Source organism: Pezoporus flaviventris, unplaced genomic scaffold (assembly GCF_033815535.1).
Source record: "Pezoporus flaviventris isolate CSIRO_AGI_PZ_B2104156 unplaced genomic scaffold, CSIRO_AGI_Pfla_v1 ptg000021l, whole genome shotgun sequence".
Taxonomy (NCBI): Eukaryota; Metazoa; Chordata; class Aves; order Psittaciformes; family Psittacidae; genus Pezoporus; species Pezoporus flaviventris.
The window spans coordinates 9,467,688-9,487,934 of record NW_026892569.1 but is presented as its reverse complement, the minus strand read 5'-3'; the positions used below and the strand labels follow the sequence as shown (position 1 = coordinate 9,487,934).

General features: G+C 48.0%; 1 protein-coding gene across 3 annotated transcripts in view; it reads right to left on the bottom strand.

The window, feature by feature from the left end:
- Positions 1-20,247, bottom strand: part of FLNB (filamin B) — a 70,905-nt gene that overhangs the window by 45,613 nt on the left and 5,045 nt on the right. For all 3 annotated transcript variants that reach the window (XM_061455915.1, XM_061455913.1, XM_061455914.1), the window contains exons 2-3: positions 1,359-1,607; positions 288-385 (exon numbers count right to left, since the gene is read on the bottom strand). In XM_061455915.1, the coding sequence (XP_061311899.1) occupies positions 288-385; positions 1,359-1,607 (347 nt within the window). The remainder of the gene's footprint in view (positions 1-287; positions 386-1,358; positions 1,608-20,247) is intronic.

Here is a 20,247-nt window from a genome sequence, read left to right as displayed (position 1 = left end):
GGCACCACTCCACATGCACTTTTCCCCCACTCCACATGCTACAACACCAGCTGCCTTCAGTGGAGACACCTGCACAAAACCTTACAACCAGAGCTCTGAAATGTAATAGTGTGTTTCATTACAATTTGCCCTTTCTTAGGCAACTTCACAGGAGTAAACTGTAACCTTTGGAAGCATCCAACAACTTCAGCTGCTTGGCTCAATTGAAAATGAAGGTAGTCACAAGCACAGAGCTATGCGCTGTGCTCCCGCAGGCAGCCTGCATCCCAGTGCCCATACAGCCTCACCTGCGGCACACCCAGCCAGTCGTCTGCCTGCTGCATGGCTTCACGGGCATTGTCAACGGGCTTCTTTGGGTCCCAGGTCTCCCAGTCAGGACACAGGCCTGCAAGCACATTTCAGTTATTAGGTGTTATCTGCAAAGGAGCTTCCCTTGCTGAAGAAACCAAGTGCAAGCTCCACCGCCACTTGTATTACACTGCTATACAGAAAGACATTCAGAACTTTGCAGAAGTAGCCAAAACAAGATGAGTGTGTGCTGCTCACCGAAATGATTCTGAGACAACAGCCAGCATCTCCATAGGCCCTTACAGCACAGACCGTAACAGCAAAATCAGAAAGACCCACCCTGCCTATCAACTAAATAATAATATATAGCTTGTCACGCAACTGCACTGATTTAAAGTGCAAGTGGTGCAAGACACCACTCTAAATTTAGGATGACTACATCCACCCATTCTTTATGTTTCTCTGGCTCTCCTGCAGCAAATTTGGAAAAGAACATTTCAAGTGCTTGCTATAGCACCCCAGATTGTATTAGATGAACACCAGCAAGAGCACTAGTAAGGCTGTTTTACAAGAAGGTGAGGAAACTGTGCCTTTTTCACACTTCATCACGTTACTCGCCTTAAGTAGCACAGCCTCAGCTTGCTAAACACTGAAGTATCAGGTAGTGTACAGCTTCTGGCTGCTCTGTGCTCCCTCTGCAATCCTATTTCAGCAGAACACATGAAGCCTCCTGCTGCGCCCTGAAGTTGAAAGGTTGTTGGCACTCACTGTGAGAACAAGTCTTTCTTGCATTTAGAAGCCAGCATTCGCGCCTTTGTCCCTTGCACCCAATACAAAGCTTAGACCTGGCGCCTCCAATAATGCAATCACATTCTGCTTTAGGCCAGTATTTCTCTTGGCCAACTTATTTACAACTTGCTGCTTCCCACAGCCGGCTTCTTTGGACTTGGGTCTCTTGAAAGCCTCACTCTGTCTCCAGCTCAGCAGTGAAAACCTCCTCCAGGAGAACAGCAGAGCAGCCACAAGGACACTAAGCAAGGAAACACTGACCATCATAGCAAAGGACTTACCTGGAGCACAGCTATCAACAAGAGCCCCCAGTGCTTTGCCATCCTGCCAGTTTTGATTGAAGTTCGTGATTGGCAAGTAAGGGATTTTGTTCTGGATCCAGCCCAGCAGCCTCTGCTTAGGGGTCTGCTTCTTTGCATCATCATCACCTTCATCCTCCCACACTGGCATGGAAATGGAGTAGTGGAGAATAAGGGTCCATATCAGGCCAAGGATCAACTTCAAGTTTCCATCGACTATGGCTTTACTATCTGGAAGACAAAAGACACATAACTGTTTACTTCCCACCCTAAAGAGACATGCTTTTAAAATACTGTGCCTGCACTTATGCTCAGGCAATCAAGGACAAGAAAAGCAGCCCAGCTCACTGCATACACTTTCTTAAGCAAAGACATCTTCATGCCCTGCATTAGACAGCAGGGAAGAAAGGAGTCCAAGCACTCAGTGCTCTCCAGCTGTCTTGAGAGCTCTGTGCTCTCCAAGGGTCGTGTGACTTGCCCTTGAAGCTTTACAGCATTAAGCTTAGAAGAATTGGCAGTTTAAGTTCTCTGGTATTTTGCATTTGGATGATAAGTGCCACCTGTTGTATTTAATGGCATTTGTATATTATGAAAGAGGCCAAACAGCATGTGATGGAGGTCACAAGAACAGCATCCCAACAGGGGCTGCTAAAAGCACCGTTTAGGAAACCACAATTTTATAGAGCAACATGCCTCCTCACACACAGCAATAATTTGCATTAAAAATGATAGCAAGAAAAAAGTGCTATATAATGAAGTCCAGGAAAGCCACACTTTGGAATTAGAACAAAATCCAGATATACCATGACCTGTGCACAAATGGCAAAGTGGAGAGTGGAGGCCCATTAAGCATCCTTTGCACCATCACTGTCGTGCCTGCACAAAAAGTCATCCCTTCAAGCTACAAATGCAGAGTTAGAAGAGAAGGAAAAGCCAGCTCTGGCTTTTCTATGTTATGCTCTAGCCTAGCAAAGGTTTACCACCACAGCAGCTCTACTTTAAGACACACCATGCAGCTAAGACTAAGGTATCAAGATCAGACTGTTGTAAGAAGCTGTCTGAACGGGCAGGATATTTCTTGGCATCACTTTGGCCTTATGAAGTGACCTCTACAGTTTTGTGAATACTCTTGCAATTTACTTCGGTTTTAATGAGTCACAAATTGAATGCACTGCCTTTGAGACTGTAGCTGCTACTCAGGTTGTATTACACTCGTAAAAGCTCCAGTTTGTCCAAGCGCACCCAAACCAGGGTTCTTCTGCAGTGTTTTGGGATGCCCTCAGACTGACTGATTCTTTCAGTCACAGCAGCAGGTTACAGTAGAGCTTTTTTCTATTCTTTCCTCCATTTCAGTGAAAACTGCTGCAGAGACTCCTTTTTAGTCACAGAAGCTACAAGTGACCTGGGAGCTTTTGTCTGCTCTCCAGTGCCTGGAGCAGATGCTGGAGTAAAGACAAGTTCAGTGGTATAAACTCACTTTCATGCCACCAGAATGCACAAGGATCTGACTGAGTCCTAGATAGCAAAAGAAAAGCGTTTTGTATTTCAATTGCCTATTCCAGCTCAAATTCAGAGTGTTAACACGTAGAGAGTCCTCCAAGCTGAGCCTCAACATGCCCAGCATCCATACTCATGCCTTAGTTGTGCCTCTTCAGCTACAGAAACCACAGTAGCAACCCAGTAACATCTTATCAATACAGACAGATCTCCTGACTTTCAAAACAAGTGATTATACAGAATAGCCACCAAGAACAGTAAGCACCAGGGTGTGTTCCCTTTAACCCAATGCTAAGGTGAAGTAGTTAATATTTACATGGTTTCACAATAGGGCAGGTATGTCCTGAACAGATAATACTGTAATTTCAGACCCTGATGTGCATTTGGCCTCTCTGTATAGTTAAAGTCTGGTTTATAGTCAGATTTTATTTGCACTAGGGCTTTTTAATATAAATCACCCCAGTTTTGACTAATCTTACAGGATTATGATAAGTGTCTGCCACTTGACTGCTCACTGATGATTTCATATCCAGTCTGAGATACACAATAGATATCTGTGAGGTGATTAAGCCCCGTTGGGTTTTAATTACAGGTTTCAAGGTAAAAGCCTGCATCATGCAATAGTTTGTCTCTTAGCAACAACTAAACATTCCTGCTGTAACCCATCTCCCCCCTCTTTCCAGTAGAGCTGCAAACTGGTCAGTGGAGAGAAGGTGCTCCCTTGCAATCTATTAAGGAAAGCTTTCTTGGAAGAACTCATGCTGGAGCAGGAGGAAGAGCTACATTTTAAACGATAGAGACCCAGTGCCATGCTGGCAAGCTCACCACAGTGCCTGAGATCTGCAAGCTGGAATTAATGGCTGCAGAGTGTAAAACCCAGACTGTCAGCGTGAGCCCCCGTGCCTGCAGCACCTCCATCCTGCACCCCCGCGGCAGGACCACCCGCTTACACCACAGCACTGCAGCATACAGCCAGCCACCGCATCCCTGCGCCAGGAACACCTCTGAGTTTTGGTTTCGAATTCACACTGACATAGGCGTTTTTACCGGAGTGGACACAGTATGATTTAGTATGCTACAAGTAACCTGGCTTCAGAAAGCCATCCAGCACTCCCAGGGAGGAAAGCCAACGGGACAGAATCACCTCGAGCACACTGCTACCCGCACGTTATCGAGATAAAGAATGGCTCGTTTCACATTTACAGCACATAAATAATGTCTATAAGGGGATGCACTGCGGTTACTGCAGCACTCAGCCGCGTGCTCAGAGCTTCCTCTGGCACCCCATCATCATCTCTGAAGGCACGGCTGGGCAGTGGTTCTTGACCTGTCAAACAGAGCCTGTACACAAGACAGCTTCAGATCGAGAGCAAGAATATCCCATCTCATTAGCCTGGTCCAGAGAGGCCAGCCCCAGACCGCTGTCCCAGTGACAGGAAAAGGTCACCACAGGAATGGGACAGCTCTTCCTCTGCAGGGCTGGTGCCATCCCACAACTGCACTCTGTTAGCACAGTTAGCAAGCTCTTGCAGCCTCCCAGCTTCCTGACAGGCATAGGGATCTCATGATGTAATTTTTTCCAAGCCTGCTTGTAGGAGGGCTTGTCTGCTTTCAATTGGGGTGGGGAAGATGGTGGGAGAAGAACTCCTGGGCAGGACAGGAGACCTTATCAGCACTCAGCAGAACAGCCTGCGCTCCCTTCCCACAGGTACCCTGCTCCCAGCTACAGGGGATCCCACCAGCAGCTCAACCCTGGCTCACTATCTCTACCACCATATATAAAAGGACTCTCCAAAGCAGGCATAGCTTCCAAGTGCTGGTGTAAAGCTCAGCTCCACCCGAGCATTCAGCCTCTCTACTCTAGTGCTGCCTTTTTAACTGACTGAAAACATTCAGTGCATTCTCCTCAAGGTCTCTCAGGCATTAAGATGCAAGTGGCACCCAGGAAGAGAAGCATCCATGAACAGGTCCTGCACAGGGAGCACAGCACTGTCCCAGAGAACCCTGAAACCCTCGCAGTACAACCAGATTTGCAGCATCCCCCACTGGCTCCGAGTGCACACTGACAGTGCAGCACTGCCAAGGTTTTAGAGCAGTGGAAAAAAAACGTGTTTCCAATGACACCTAAGCACCAACAACCATTACTGCAGGCACTGCTGTGTACCCCAGCTCAGCTGGCTTTCCACTGGATTCTCCCTATTTCCTGGTCTGCTTCAAGACACTTTTTCTGGCCATCACAGGGTGGAAAACGGATTACATCAACAGCAGATCTTGAAACGCTGCTTTCCTACTACAGTTACTTTTAGGCATACTTCTTACTCACACCATCTATACTGTGCAGCTTTACAGTGCCTTTTTCAAGCCATGTTTCTCAATTGCTTCTCTGGAGTTTACTGTAAAGTTACAATATAGAGACGGCACACTTGTGGTGAGTGCTTCAGAACCACAGTTGAGGAGGGTGCACCTCCACCATCAGCAGTGTTTGGCTTTCAGCATCAATGAATTAGGTAGACGGGAACAGATTGTCTGCTTTCAGCTGAAGTGAAGAGTGTGTGTTTACTCCATGGCACCAGGCGAGTTTCCGCAGATTAAAGGATCCTCTCCAGGCAGGCAACAGCCACCGGATCCCTGCCTTCCCGTGGCTTGGAGGAAGTGAGCTGTCGCATCTCAGCCGCCAAGATAATTTAGTGGGGCTGAGCAAACTCTTCACAGCACCACTGTAGACAGCTTTAATGTAATTTCTCCTGGAGAAATGGTGGTAATCTGCATCATTTGCTTTATTCACGTTACAGTGCTTACATTGACATCTCCGAGATGCACTTGCATGCATGTCAGAGCGCACTTGATCACTGTTTCACTGTACCCAGGAGGAGATGAGTGCTTTGAAGAACAAAGCTCCTGCACAGGTGAGTCACATCACTGCACCAGAGCAGGATACCTGCTGACAGCCATCTCACTTACACTTTCAAAGGATGCATTTATGGGGAGCCCAGGCACAAAGCAGGAATCCATCCATGCCACAGGATCTCTCACCTGCCTCAGACCAGTATCTGAGAGGACTTCGGCTCAATTGGAGACACAACCAACCAACTTTAGAGGTGCCATCTAGAACAGGGAAAGGGTGAGGGGTTTGGAGGGCTTGGTTTGGTTTTTTTAATTAGAACAAAGACTTTCTGGGCTGTTACATGCAAGTCCTACTGACATTCTGCTGCTGACTCCAAATTCTTTAATGCTTTTAGTGACCACTTTCAGACGGTCTGCAAGTTATCACAGCTAGACACACAGTCCTAAACCAGCAAGAAGCAGAAAAAGCAGAAACACTCAGATTTGGATTTAACACAAATCTGCATTTCCACCTACACTGTTCAACATGCATTTTAGCTTCAGTTACTCCAACTTGCTTTCCTCCTCTAACAGTACGTGATGGCAATCCAATGTCAACAAAACAGCAACTGCCATCAAACAAGATGCAGCCCTCGTCCAGCTGCACGCAGGCAGAAGCTGTCCGCAGGGTCAGGCTGCAGTCCGCCTGCTGCTGAGAGGTCCTGGCGTCAGGATGCAGCTCGACGCGACCTGAAGGCTGACTGCAGGGAAAACCTGCCAACCAGACATAAGCTGTTCTGCAGAATCAACACCAGCACTGAACAATCAAGCATTCACTCTTCTGTGAAAAAAAAAAAGCCTATATATAGCCTCCAACATTAAATTTTATGTAGGAGTATCCTGCTTCTTAGTCAGCTATTAGAATTTAAGTGCCTGCCTGGTAGGGTAAAGAGGAAAACAGACTGAACCAGAGCTCGTTTGCTTCCCCCATCACACCTCTGAGTCTAGATTGTAATTCTTACCATTTTATTATCCTATTAACTAAGTGGCAACTGGCCCCAAAAAAATGGATTATGGCAATTCCATAGGCCAGCATTATAAACCACCAGTCTCAGTCTTGAAAAGGAACCAAGTTGTAACTGCTCAAGCTGATTTATAATTGTTGCTCTATACTAAAAATTAATATGATATGTTATACTTGGACTGTTAATATCACGCTCCTTAAAGCGCAAAGGAAGATGTTAAAGTGCCTAGGCTTCAGCCAGCAGCGTGACTAGCCTGAGCCAGCAATACGACCATCAAGACAAACGTGTGTCATTTTTATGACCTGGGCCACAAAATACTTCCCAACCTAACCTCCCAAGTGGAAAACCGCCAGCACTGCAGAGCCGGGTCCTCTGTATCTGTGCTTGCAGCTGCCCCAGGAGCAAATGTCAGAACTACAACCCGGCATTGATTTGAAGGTTGCAAGTTCATCTACTCCAGTAGAGAACCTTGAACTTTACCTGCAGTACATAGCCTGAATTACATGACCTTCCCTAGGTCTCTTCAAAACTATTCTACAATTCAAAAAAAGCCCCAGTGTTACAAACAAGTTTGTGAGCAGTGTCTTTTGCTCATGTGCAAGCCTGCTTTGCATCAGATTAAGCACAAGAACTGCGGCAATGCTTCTTGAACCCTGCCCTAGAGCAGAGCTGCAAGTCATTTTCTGTTGGACAATTAAGGGAAACAAGATAAGCTACCAAAGCAGACGGCTTCCTTACTAAACTGAGCTAGTAATATAGACTGCTCAAAGTGCTGTGGAACAAATGAAGGACTGAAAAAGCAACTTCTGAGTGGCAAACTTCTTTTTTAAAGCAGTTTCTTGGTTGAGGCTGCAGTCAACGCTGTCTTATTCACAGTCTGGGCGAAGTCTGCTGCTCTTCACACGTGACATCTGCATCCAGCTTTTTTAAGAAGTGCCCACTCTCTCCAATCTTGATGTCTTCCCTACTTAAAATTCTGGTTTATGCACTAGACAGAAGAGCCCCCCCGAGATGGATGCTCCTTTAATACTACACAAAGGAGTTGTCTCACCAGCAGCCCTTACTCCTTATTTCCAGACATGGAAGGAACTTGGTATAGCACAAAGTTCATCGCAGTTGTGGATCATTTATGTAGACACTGTAGGAATTTTAAATCCCTGTACCTTGAAGTTTCCAAGCATTTCCCCACCTCTAATTATTCTTGTCTACTGTTAATCAGCTATAGCAGTTGAAGGACAGAAAAAATAAGCTCTCACTAGGGCTTAATCTTCTGCAACAGTGAGAACTCCACATTGAACAGAGCTCTTCGAAAGCCCTGCTCCACACTCATGCATGCCAAACAGAAGTATGCAGATGAGATGGAGCTGAGCAAGCTGCCTAAGGAAATCCTTTGCTGAAGCATAGAGTATGTGTTCACAAGCTTACCACGCCTGCTAAAGACATTAGCGGCATCCTCTGTAGGGATAATATGTCTTAAAATCAATTACACGGGTTCCTCTGTGCTTTAAGAACATACGGCAACCATTTTCTCCAGAGACCCTTAAGCCCAGGTCCACCTCACAGCTTCTTGGGGCTCAGCCCATAGCTGTTGCCTGGCCCCATGCAGCCAGCTTGGGCTGTGAAAAGCACAAGGCTGTGCTTATTGCACACAGTTGGCACCAGGGCAGCTGAACTCAGGCCAGTTTCGTAGATTCCTGGCTGTGACCTGCCAGCCTCTAACAGCAACATGCTCTAGCCCCATTGCTTCCCTGCTTCTCAGCACTGTTTGCAGTTGGTGCAGTGACCCACAGGAGAACTGTTTCTCAGCATCCAGCCTACCTGCATAGCAGCAGGCTTTCAGCTCATCCGCTCCCAGCTTAGCTCCTGCACCACCAAGGCTCAGCCAGTGGCCAGCTCCACCAATGAGCCTCAGGGCATTCATCACCTGAGGAAGCGAACCTTCAGGAAGTGTGATACACCATGTACATAACAGATCCACTAAGCTTCTTCCAAGGTGAGTTTTTCAAAGGAAGAATGCCATTTCAGAGGAGAGCTGTAAGAACTGTAACTGAGTGCTGGTCTGAGCACGGGCAGGAGAATGGAAAAAAGTGATAGGTTTTTATTTTGGTGCAAGGGGACAACAACCATTTTCCTCGATGCTTACCAATGTGTCTGGTTATTAACAAAATAAAGTAAGATTCCTTTGTGAGACTCATGAATCAAAAGATTAAACATCACAATTCAGAGCTTTTTCAACAGTTTTTACTTTAACTGGATTTGAAGCCATTCAGACCAGAGAGCTTCAGGCTATTAATGCATCTACCACCTTGTATTGTCTACTGGTGCATGCTGGGCTTCTGGAAAGGACCTCTTAGGAGGTGGATCAGGCAACCATAAAATTAAGTTCAAATCCAGTCCTTTCAGTGCAGGTTTGGCAAGAAAAAACAAAAACATATAGACTTTTAATACAGAAAAGAATAAAAAGAATCTAGCCAGCGAAGCTCAAAGAAGTGAAGCACAGATTAAAATAGCTCTGCCCGACTTCTTAATGGGCATCCAGAGACCACTTACATCTCACATCCAGAAGAGAAAGGCATAACATAAAGCAAGTTAAAGCCCACAGTGTAACAGCGACAGCAACCGACACAGCTTCTCCAAGAGAAACTGAAAACACCCAGGGGGGCTGGAAGAAGTCAAGAATTTCAAAATGAGGAATTGTTAGGGTGGGAGGGGAAAAAAAGTCAAACTGCAGGTGGCTTATGATCAAATTCCTTAATACTTTCAGTCTGAATATACCTAGGGCTTCTGTTGCCTTAAGAGCCATATACCAAATTATGGATATGAGAGGGTAAAAGTGTTGATACGGTGTTCAGGAACAGCCTGAGGCAGGAGTGTCAGGGCACATCCGCCTCTTGCCACAAGTGCCCCTAGGGAGCATCTTCACCATGAGCACCAGGAGGGCTCCATGATGCCTGCACACTGCTGGGACAGGATTAGCAGCGAGTAAGGATGCAACACAGGATAATAAGAGCTGGCATTCACACTGGCTATTTCAGACTCGGTTGCTCACTGCCAAGCAGGTCCGCGCTCGCAGCTGTGGGACCATGGAGCTGATACCCAGCTGAGCCACATACAGGAATGCTGCGTTAATTATTCCAGATCCTTTTCAGGGGAGGGAAAAACAGAAGGGAGTGTGAATGTTCAGCCTTTGTACCGCAGCAAGTTTCCATGAGTGCTGCTTTGTTCACAGCGAGCGAGCCAATCTCCAGCTCCACAGGGCAGCCCGCCAGCGGCCACCACCACGGCACCGACCCCGAAACCCTGGCCTGTTAACCGGCACAGCCATGGGGCACCGAAACACTCCCCATTATGGGAGCCCCCATGCCCATGGAAAAGCAGCTCTGGCTGTCCCGGGCCTGCCACGGCACGCCACCGTCCATGACTTCATTGCCAAAACCGCCCCGACAATGGGCTCTGTGAGCACAGCCCCTCGCACCCAGCAACGCGCATTCCCTATGGCTGAGCTCATCCCAACGCCCCGCCGGTGCCGGTCCTGGCCCCGGTAGCAGTCGGGACACTGTGGCTCCTGCTCCCCTCTGCCATGGATGGCGGATGCGCCCCACGCTGTGCTGGCTAATGTTAAGCCCCTTCAACTGCAGAGCTCTGCACTTCAGGGCAGGAATAAGTGGCAGCCAGGCAAGAACAGGGCTGCAGCCCTTTCATGCCTCACCAGGCAAAGGACATTCCTGCTTCCCAATGGCTCGGGGTGCACAGCAGCACCCCGCAGAGTGGGTGCACTGACCCCACGGGCAACAGGCAGCTTGGGAATGTTCCCAGAAAGGGCCAGGCAGCGTGGGATTAGACCGTGGGAAGGGCTGCAGGCCCGGACCCGCACTACCACTCACCCTGCTGCCCCAGGGTCAAGCACCGGAGGAGGGAAACACCAGGAAGCAATGGGGACAGGGCAACGTAAGCTGCCCCCATGCTGATTAATCATTCAGGAATGACTTGTCAAGGGAAGTCAACATGCGGGAAAGTGGATTTCTGTTAAAGGAGGGAGGGCAGGCGGGCGGGGGAAGGAGGTGTCCTACCTTTGCCACACTGCCGAGAAACACTTGGCTTGGAGTTTGAAACCAAGGGGCAGGAGACAAACTACACCTCCTTCCTCTGGGCAGGGCATGGGAGTGAAAGGGGAATGACCGTGCCAGGACTGGCACTGCTCCCCAGAGGTCGGTACATTTATTCCCACGGCACACTGGAGCAGGCAGCTACACCCAAGTCAGCAACACCACCACCACCACCCAATTCACAGGAAACAAGTCCCACTTTAAGAGAGACATTAACATTTTAGTCAAATGCAAAGCTGTCCAAGCTTAGCACAAAATACTCGTGTGGGAGTCATGAGGTTGCTACTCCACACACACAAAGAAAGCGGCACCGCCTCACAACACATGGTGTGCTTCCACAAGTGCAAAGCCAAGCCTCGATCAACAAGGCTGCACTGATAGAAGCAGCTGTAGGGGCAGAACCCTACAAGTGTAGGACAACAGAACTAAGAATTGTGTCTGAAGCATGCGAGTGCTGTAACCACCTCTGCAGGATTAAGGTAATCCTAAATCTCACCAGGTCAATTCAGGTTGCCTCAAGGTTAAAGACCTGGGTAGTTCTTACAAAGACCTCCGAGGGGTTGGCAGAGGCATTAGGGGACAAGTCCTTGGCACTGTGTGGTCTTTTATACTACTGAAGGAAGGCTACTGAGCTTCAGGGCAGGGGACCAACAAGAACATCCACCCTCAGGCACCAGCATACATTGGAGATGGAAAAGGTGCAAGAGATGAAGCTGCAAAGAAAACCCTGCCTCGGCGAGGCTGAAGAGCAGTGAGTAATTCCGAGGTTTCCAGACGCCAGAGTGACCTCTGCGTTACTGAAGAGCATGTTTACTCACACTGGGTGTAGGTCAAGATAGTTATAAGAAATGGCATGTAAAATCCCGCCGAGATAAATGAGCCCATTCAGATAGGGCTGTCTAACATCTTCTGTGTAGTAAGACACCAGGCACGAAAGCTGCAATGGATGGAGTTTCTGAGGCCAAAACCAACACATTCGAAATTATCAGAAGTGATTACTGTTTGGGGAAATCCCTGGCCACAACAGACACCAAGATTCAGTTTTTCCATCTGCAACCAGAATTGCTGTACTGACTGTGATTCACTGTGCAAAGGGCTGTCTGAAGGAAATCCCCATTCATGCAGCCCTGTACTGCTCAACCCATCTCCACTCCACACTGCAGCACCAAAGTGCTCGGGATTGGAGCACCCTGTGTGGTCTGGGATTGGTGAGACATCAGAAAACTCCTGTGCAGCTGAAGTAACTGGCAGGGTGATTTGTGGTTTGTCTTGGTTTTGATAGTCTCCGATTCTGAGCACTTAATAGCACTGCTTCATGCAGGTTTGTTTTGAAGTATTTAAGCAAAATAGCCTGTTAGAGATGCTCGGTAGCTCAGAGACAAAGTTATTCCAGAATTTATCAGCACGTAAGCCATCTGCCCTACCATGTCACTGAGAAGCAATAGGAAAGGTAATCAGTCTCTAACATGCTACGCTAATTTTGGCTGCAACAGAGTTAATTTCTCCCATTGTAGCTTGTACGGGCTCTGTTTTGGATCCGTGCTGAGAACAGTGTTGATAAATAACACAGGGATGTTTCAGTGATTGCTGAGCAGTACTTATACAGTCAAGGTCCTTCTTGAGCCTCACCCTACCAGAGAGGAGGCTGGGGGTGCACAGGAGTTGGGAGCTGACACCAACTGACCCAAGGAATAATCCACACCATAGGACATCATGCTCACCATATAAAGCTCGGGAAAAAAGAAGGAAGGGGAGGACATTGGAGTGATGGCAGTTGTCTTCCCTAGTCACTGCTACACATGACAGAGCCCTGCTTTCCTGGAGGTGGCTGAACACCCACCTGACCATGGGAAGTGGTGAATTAATTCCTTGCTTTACTTAAAGTGTCCTTATCTCAACCCATGAATTTTCTCACTTTTTCTCTTCTGAAGCTCTCCCCACCCCACCAGTGAAGCGAGTGAGGGGCTGTGTGGGGCTGAGTTGCCAGCTGGGGTTAAACCATGACACGTGCAACTGTACCCTTCTGCAGACAGAAACGGTCACTTTGGAAATCCAACATCTGAGCCATTTCAACACTTCATTTTGACATCCAGACATAAGTATCCAGCACGGAAAGCAGCCCCACACCACACACTGCACAGATGTGAGGATGCTCAGGGCAGTTGCACAGTCACTATAAACATGCATCCACTGTGCACCCCTGCGGTCTTGGCAGACACTGTTGCTTTTCCATGGCCACTATGAAGAGGTCTTAATGCTTTTGTGTGTAAGCCAGCTAGATGTAAATTCTTCATGAGCTTTCACATACAGACACCTACCCTCCCCTCCTGGAAACCATGACTATGCCAGTCCAAGAAGGAAGAAGGCCACTTTCCTTCAATTTTTAACTAAAAAAAAATATTCAGTGAAGAACACCTCAAGAGGCAGCTGCTTTTTGAAAGGGGAAGCTTTCCCCTCTTTGTGATGAAAGCAGTGGAGTCATTTGAACATATTTTTGTATACTTGTGCAACCCAGCAGTAAACACACTTCCATCTGCACACAGAACAAGGCTCGCCCTGCACGGTCCAGACTGAAGTCCTGTGTGTTTAGCATCCCACACAGGATAGCTTGGCGTTTATACGGTTCCAGCTACAAGCTGCTAACATAAGGAATAGACACTTGGCTTGAGGCCCTGGTAATTCATCCAATGATGGCAGCCGCTATCAGACAGACCTCTTTTGAGTGGAGCTTTCATAAGCAGGAGAGCAGTGGTGAATCTGCAGAGGCACAGCCTGCATGGGTGGTCTCTGAACACCTTAAAGAGGACCATATGGGATTAGTGGTACAGCTTGAGCACATATTAGCCACAGCTGTGCAATGCTTGCGCAGACCATGTACCCACTCCTCCCACCCAAACTCACCACACAGCAAAGCTTTGCTTCAGATGTGCAAGTGCTGCATTGCTCCAAGCAGCCCAAGGCACCCCCATGGCTCACACCAGATGCTACAAGCTGGCCAGCACCAGCCCCCAGGGCTGCTTTCCAGCATGCGTGTCCTGTGCCATGGGCTCTGCTTGGGTCCTCCTCCGAAGGGGCAGGAGCAGCTCTGCTCAGTCTAATCCAACTTTGTCAAGAGCTGCTCAGCCATAACAGGCTCTGGCTGCTAACAGCAACTCCTGAGCTATCCAGTGCTCAGAAGGATACCACCTTTCCTCCCCGGAGCCTGGACTTCAAATCTTCCAACTTCAAATCTTCCAACTTCAAGACTTCGCACAAGTCTTTCCAGACTTCACAAGCTCGCAGCTCTATCCCTAGTCTCCAGGGACAGCCCTCCACCACACACATGCTGACTGAGCAGGGTACAGGCAATTACCCAAATCCTCACCAGATGCAAGACCTCATTTTTAATCTGCAGTCTCACATTGTTCACATTTGCAAGCCTATTGTATTTCACATTTTTAGCACAACACAAAAAAATTAGCTCTAGAGGCAGTTTTGCTAGAGCTGGAACAACTGCAGCAACACTGTAAGCTACTCTTCTCTGCTGACCTCCCATACCCCTTCCAGCTACGCACAGCATTAGGCTACCTCATTTGTTATCAACACTTAATGTTAGTAACATGCTATTACCTCAGTCCAGGCAGAACAAGAGCCCCATAGGTGTTTATGCTACTCCTAGACAAAAACTAGGCTGCTCCTTTCAGCTTCTGCACTTGAGCTTGAATACTGTTGTTGTCCAGGTACTGCTTCAGAAGCCTGAGCTACTTCTTTTACATACAGAGCATGGAATATTCTGCAGCTTGTTAAAGCCTATGCTTAAAAGTAATAAAGCTGGTTAATTAAAATATTAAAGCTTCCTCTGCCTTAGGCAGATTTTTCAACCAACAGTTGCAGCAGTTCAGATGAAGCAATGCAATTCTCCTCCTTGCACTTAAAAACTGTTGAAGTTACAGTTTTCAATTATTTATCTATATCAGAAGAGGTGTTTCTTTAAACAGGGAACTCTGAGCTAGGTTACAAAACCACAGCAAGCTCTGAAGTAGGGCTTTATGACTCTAACATCAGGAGGCTTCCCTGCAAGAATCAGGGCTTTCCATCCAGGAAACACCAAACATTTCCACTATTTCTGGGGTCTGAACTAGAAGCTTCTCACTCGAGTCTGCTGTTCTGGTGCTTTCCTGGCAGAGCAAACCATCCTGACAGCTGACCCTAGCAGAGTAGCTCCAAACCATTTCCTGCTAGAAAGCAGTATACTGGGATCTACTCAAGTGAGGATCCCGGCAGTAATGTGGTTAATTCTCCGGGACAAGATCTTCACAGTACCCTTGTCCAGGAGTCCCACATGCTCCTATCTCTATAACTGCAGATGTCTGCAAGTCATTAGAATCCTCACTGATGCGCACTCAGCACCCGCTAATCATCCGGTGTGACAGTACCAAGAGCAGGGCTGGGCTGCCCCACTTTACAATAGTAGCGAGCTGAATCCAACAAGTGCTTCTTCACTCTTATATTTTTGAGGAGAACCTGAACCACTGGAAGACTGTCTCAGGCTTTTCTAAGTTTTTTGGGATGCAAAACATATAATGGCTACCTGTGAGCCATGCCTGCTTTGGCAATGGTCTGGGAAGCCCCAGGGCATGCTGTAGGTCAGGGCCATCAGGATCTGAAGGCACTATTTGGTCTCTGATTTGTGGCCCCTCAAGTAGACATCTCACTTGGTCGTTTATGACTTGATTGAGCTGACAATCCTCACTCTTGCTTATTACTACTCAGGCTAGGTCAGGGAAATAGTGTTGGAGCTGATTTATCAACATGCAGCCAACCTCTGCCAGCTGGGGTCTTCCCTGACAGCAGCTGTACTGGGTTGTGACAAGAGTGACCCTCTTCCCTTTAGCCACCCACATCTGACGTAGCTGTTCAGCTGCCCAGCACACATGATGCATCCTCTCTTCAGGGTCAGATTCACTTCAGCCAGCACTACGCAGTGTGAGGCTATACAACCACAAAGCTCTGAGAGAGCATTAGGATGGCACCACTATAGAGGGTCCTGTGGTCCCAGTTTAAAAGCCTCCATATGTCTGTCCTGACATCTGACAGCCACAGGGTCCAGCACAACTGAGCTTGGACTGTGGCACTGGAAGTCACTACCCTTTCAAGAGTCACCACAAAGTTTCCTTGCAGTCACCAGCCTATTTCTTCTAGTTCTTCTTAGCTACAGTTTCACCACAAGCCTAAAAGAGTTACCAAAAGACATAATCTTCAGAGACAACTAAAGCTGTTTTGATTCAACTTTTAATTAGATCATTGATTTTGTTCAAGCAGTTACATAAGGTATCAAATATTTACACGCAGCCACACTGTTAATCAACAGCCAGAACAAAGCTGTAACAACACCATTAGCATCCCGAGTCTTCCCACAGCCAGTCTGCTCAGACACCAACTCTTCCCCCACAGCGGAATTTGATAACAAGCCGAGCAAGTGACAACTGCTCAGAGAACCACCACAACAAGCACTGACACAGAAAACAGCAGCTCCACAGTGGCATTCCAGGGCTGGAGCAGGCTCAAAGGTGCCTGGGCTTTGGATTGTTTGGGAGAACAAGCAGCAGAATTACTCCAAGCCTTGCAAAGAAAAGGAAACCCTAAGAAATTCACTGTCTAGACATGATGCTGAAGTAACATTTGGTATCTTGCGCCATCAAGATGACAGTTAGACACGCACTTTGTTTAGCAAGCCATTGTTCTCTATTCTGTAGTAAGGATCACAAGCAGACAGATTAATCCAAGATTTGTGTCTCACACCACGATCAATACAAGGTGCATCTGTCATATGGCCACTTCCCAGCCAGGGAGATGTGCCAAACAAATGCAGGACCTTGCACATACCCACCAGCTCAGGTTCTTCACTCCTGTAGTCCAAGCCCAGAGGAACCTGCTGCTACCACCCACCTTACAATAAAGGGATAATCTGCACAAAGGTAAAGGAAACCTTCAAGACTACTCATCCATGTGTTAGCACTGAAATCTAAAATAGCTCCAAGACTTGGCTTGCCAGTATTTACCTATGGGAAGGCCACTAAACCTGCTGCACCTACTGCTCTAAGGTTGCTGTGAGCAAAGGGAATGTAAAACAGTTAATTATATCAATTAAAGGAAGCATAGATAGAGCATGTTAGTATCTAGCTGAGGGGAACAGTATTTCCTCTTGTGTGTTTGAATAACCTTCAGATGCACGTACCATGGGTGTTTGCTCAGAGCAGCTCTGAACACTGTGTCTTCTGCTGCAGGGCTCCAGAGGAGACTTTCAAAGCTTGTTTACTCAACATAACTCACCAGTTGCCACCTACAGCGCACTTTGGGCCCACCAATCCCAACAGTGCCCTTTAATATAAGCTCAGAAATACAGACACATACATTGTGTCCTCACAAGAGCAGACACAGACTAATCAAAACCAGTAGGCAGCCAGAGGCGCCCGGCACAGCCTGACATCACTGTGAGCTGCGAGTGGTGGAGGAGAGCCAGCCGCCAGCATCCCACCCCAGGTCAGGCTGGGGCAGCCCCCAGGTCCAGATGTGCTCACAGCACCTATGCAGGACACAGCAATGGCATTTCAGAGCAGCATTTAACAGCTCAACCCAGAGCCCATCTCACAGGCAGGCAGTTTGTAGCACACCCCAGATTTCAGCACAAGAAGAGGGTGGAAATGCATGGGCTGGCAGGAAGGGTGGCTCCACAGCTTTCAGTTACTGCTCTGCAGCAGAGCCGCAGTGCACAGAGCCTGCGGCCAGTAGTGAAAACACTTGAACCCCACCCAGGATTGCAGAAGACAGCAACAACCTCCCTAACAGCATGGGCAGAGCTCAGGGCTGCTCACAGCCTTTGCCTGGGTGCTCAACACAGCACCCAGCCATGCTAGTCCCATCTGCAGCGATGCACAGCCTGCTAGCGTGTGCTTGGGCCATGCCAGGACATGCTGCCGAGACAGCCCTTGACCAAGTTCTTCCTCACAGCAGGCAGGCTGGGTGTCAGCATGGCAGTCTGTCTGTGCCCACCTCACCCTCAGAGGACACGCAGCACGGCCAGCTCATGCTGGAGTAATCCAATGCTCCGACAAACGCGTCATGATTTACGGCATGCCCTGAAGCCGGGGAGAAAGAGCTGCAGTCCATGATGTCATTGCAGCCCACATCCATTTTTGTGCTATGGGTAAGATTGGCAGGGACTCCCCTCATGCAACCTACTGCTGCTGTTAGGTGTTTGGACAGTTTGTCCCTTCCACAGGAAAGATCCCAGCCTGCATGTTCAAAGCTCAACCACTTCCAGCTTATCAGACTGGTCAGTGAAACTTGCTATAATTCAGTGACCCTGAGAAAACTCAGAAATACCTGCTGAATTTATGCTTTAGACATTGGCTTACTTTCCATTAGATTGGCTGTCTTCTTCTACAAGTTGCAAGCAGAGGACCATGACATACAGACTCAGAGGAAGCATCCCATTAGCAGTCAGACAGTACAATTGTACATGTGGCCACTCTTCCCAGACAGAAACACAGCTTAGAGAGCCACAGCTGCTTTCTTCCAAGGGCAGTATCAGCAGGAGGTCCAAACAATCCTAGACCATCACACCAGGAGAGACAGGATTCAGCTGCTCCATCCTCTGCCCACCCCAGGCAGCTCCAGGGCAGCGTCTGCTGTGTTACTCAGCGCAAGGGAGAATATGCAAGGCAACCCTTGGTTCCCCAGGGACTTGGGCAAGGCTTCATTTGGGTATTGTTTGAAGTGGCCTAGCTTGTTTTCACTAACAAAAACAGAAAATCCAGTTTATTCTTGTAGTGGTTGTGAGTATTAGAGTTGCCATGCAGTAGCACAGTAGGAACTAGACACTGCATACATCTCACTACGGATGTTAGACTTCAACTGCTTACAGCAGAATAGTGTTCACACAAAGAATTGCAATTCATTAGCTAAACCCATGCCCATCACAGCAGTCAGTCCTCACTGTGATGATATACCAGGTACTATGTAATCACCTCCAACACTCAAGGCTAGTTGCAGGAGGGTTAGAAAGCTTAGGGAGGCTCGCAGACAGGTGACCACATCAGACCCCAAACAACCATTTGGTTATGATGCAACACACACCCAGTATGAGGCTTTCAAGTACAGGAACTAGGATTTATCTCCTAATGATGACCTGGAAGAAAGCGTCTTCCCAATTAGATTACAGAGCATGGGTCCTTCCTCAGGAGACACACGAACAGGCAAGAGTGCAAGCTACAGAAACTTCTGCCTTGGGGGAAAAAGCCTGCACCAAGTCCCCAGAAGCAAGACCTAGGGGAAAAAGACCTCGCTTGACCATCACTGCATTAATCCACATCAACAGGCAGAGCTTGCTTAGCCCAGAAGCTGAGAACCTCAGATCTCTGTTGACTCAACTCTGAACCCAAGGCCAAGCTCTCAGGAAGAGCAAGTGTTGCTCTGCTCACCCCACCCAAGCAGCAGTTGCAAGATGGATGGGTGAGTATTCACCTCTACCACACATACTGCTAGAGCAACCCAGCAAAGATACCCAAGCATCCAGCACAGGCTTCACAGACATAGTGTTTTCAGGAGAACCGCTACATTTACTTCTCCAAACACAATGTAAAGGCACATACCTCTTCCTCCACACCATTAGCATGAAGTCGGCCTGCAACAAACAGGTTTATGAGCACTGGCATCCAATGAAGGCTGTAGCAAAGACTGCTCAGAAATTCCTACAAGGATGGGCAGTGCCTTCCCTTAACCTTTTTCCATATATCTTTTGTTTTGGCTTCTTCCCTCAGCAGTTAACACACAGCTACATGGTATTTCCTTCCTTAGACAGGCTTGGAACATCTGATGCTGTTTTTCTTGCAGAGTCCAAGCAGACTGCAGCAACACATCCTCACCTACCCGCATCTACCACACATGCCCATCACTACCTTGGTGCACCTGCATGAAGATGATTCCCCTTCCCCATGGGTGGGTGCTCTGGAACAGGACCCACAGTACTACCACAGTACATACACACAAACCAAGAAATCTCACAGGAACCTACAGGTTTCTCCACAAAAAGCCTGGCTACCTCACCAAGAGCCAAACTCAGGCTTGACACTTCGTAAGCAACAGCCACTAGGACAGGCTCTTCAGGCACACCAGTACCAAGCACTAACAGAGCCAAACCTGGGTTGCTGAGCTTTGCATCTTCATTATTGTAATAGCTTACAAGTCAGGTGCTATATTCATTAACTGTGCAGCACACCAGGCAGCAGAGGATAGGTCCACAGGCAGGTCCACCTGATGCTGGCAGAGAAGAAATGGCAAATATCACAGTAGATCTATTCACACCAGCACCACCTGCAACACACTGTTTCACTCTGGTGTGCTTGCTCAGCATATGTGCTAAACTTGGCAGGGGTTTGT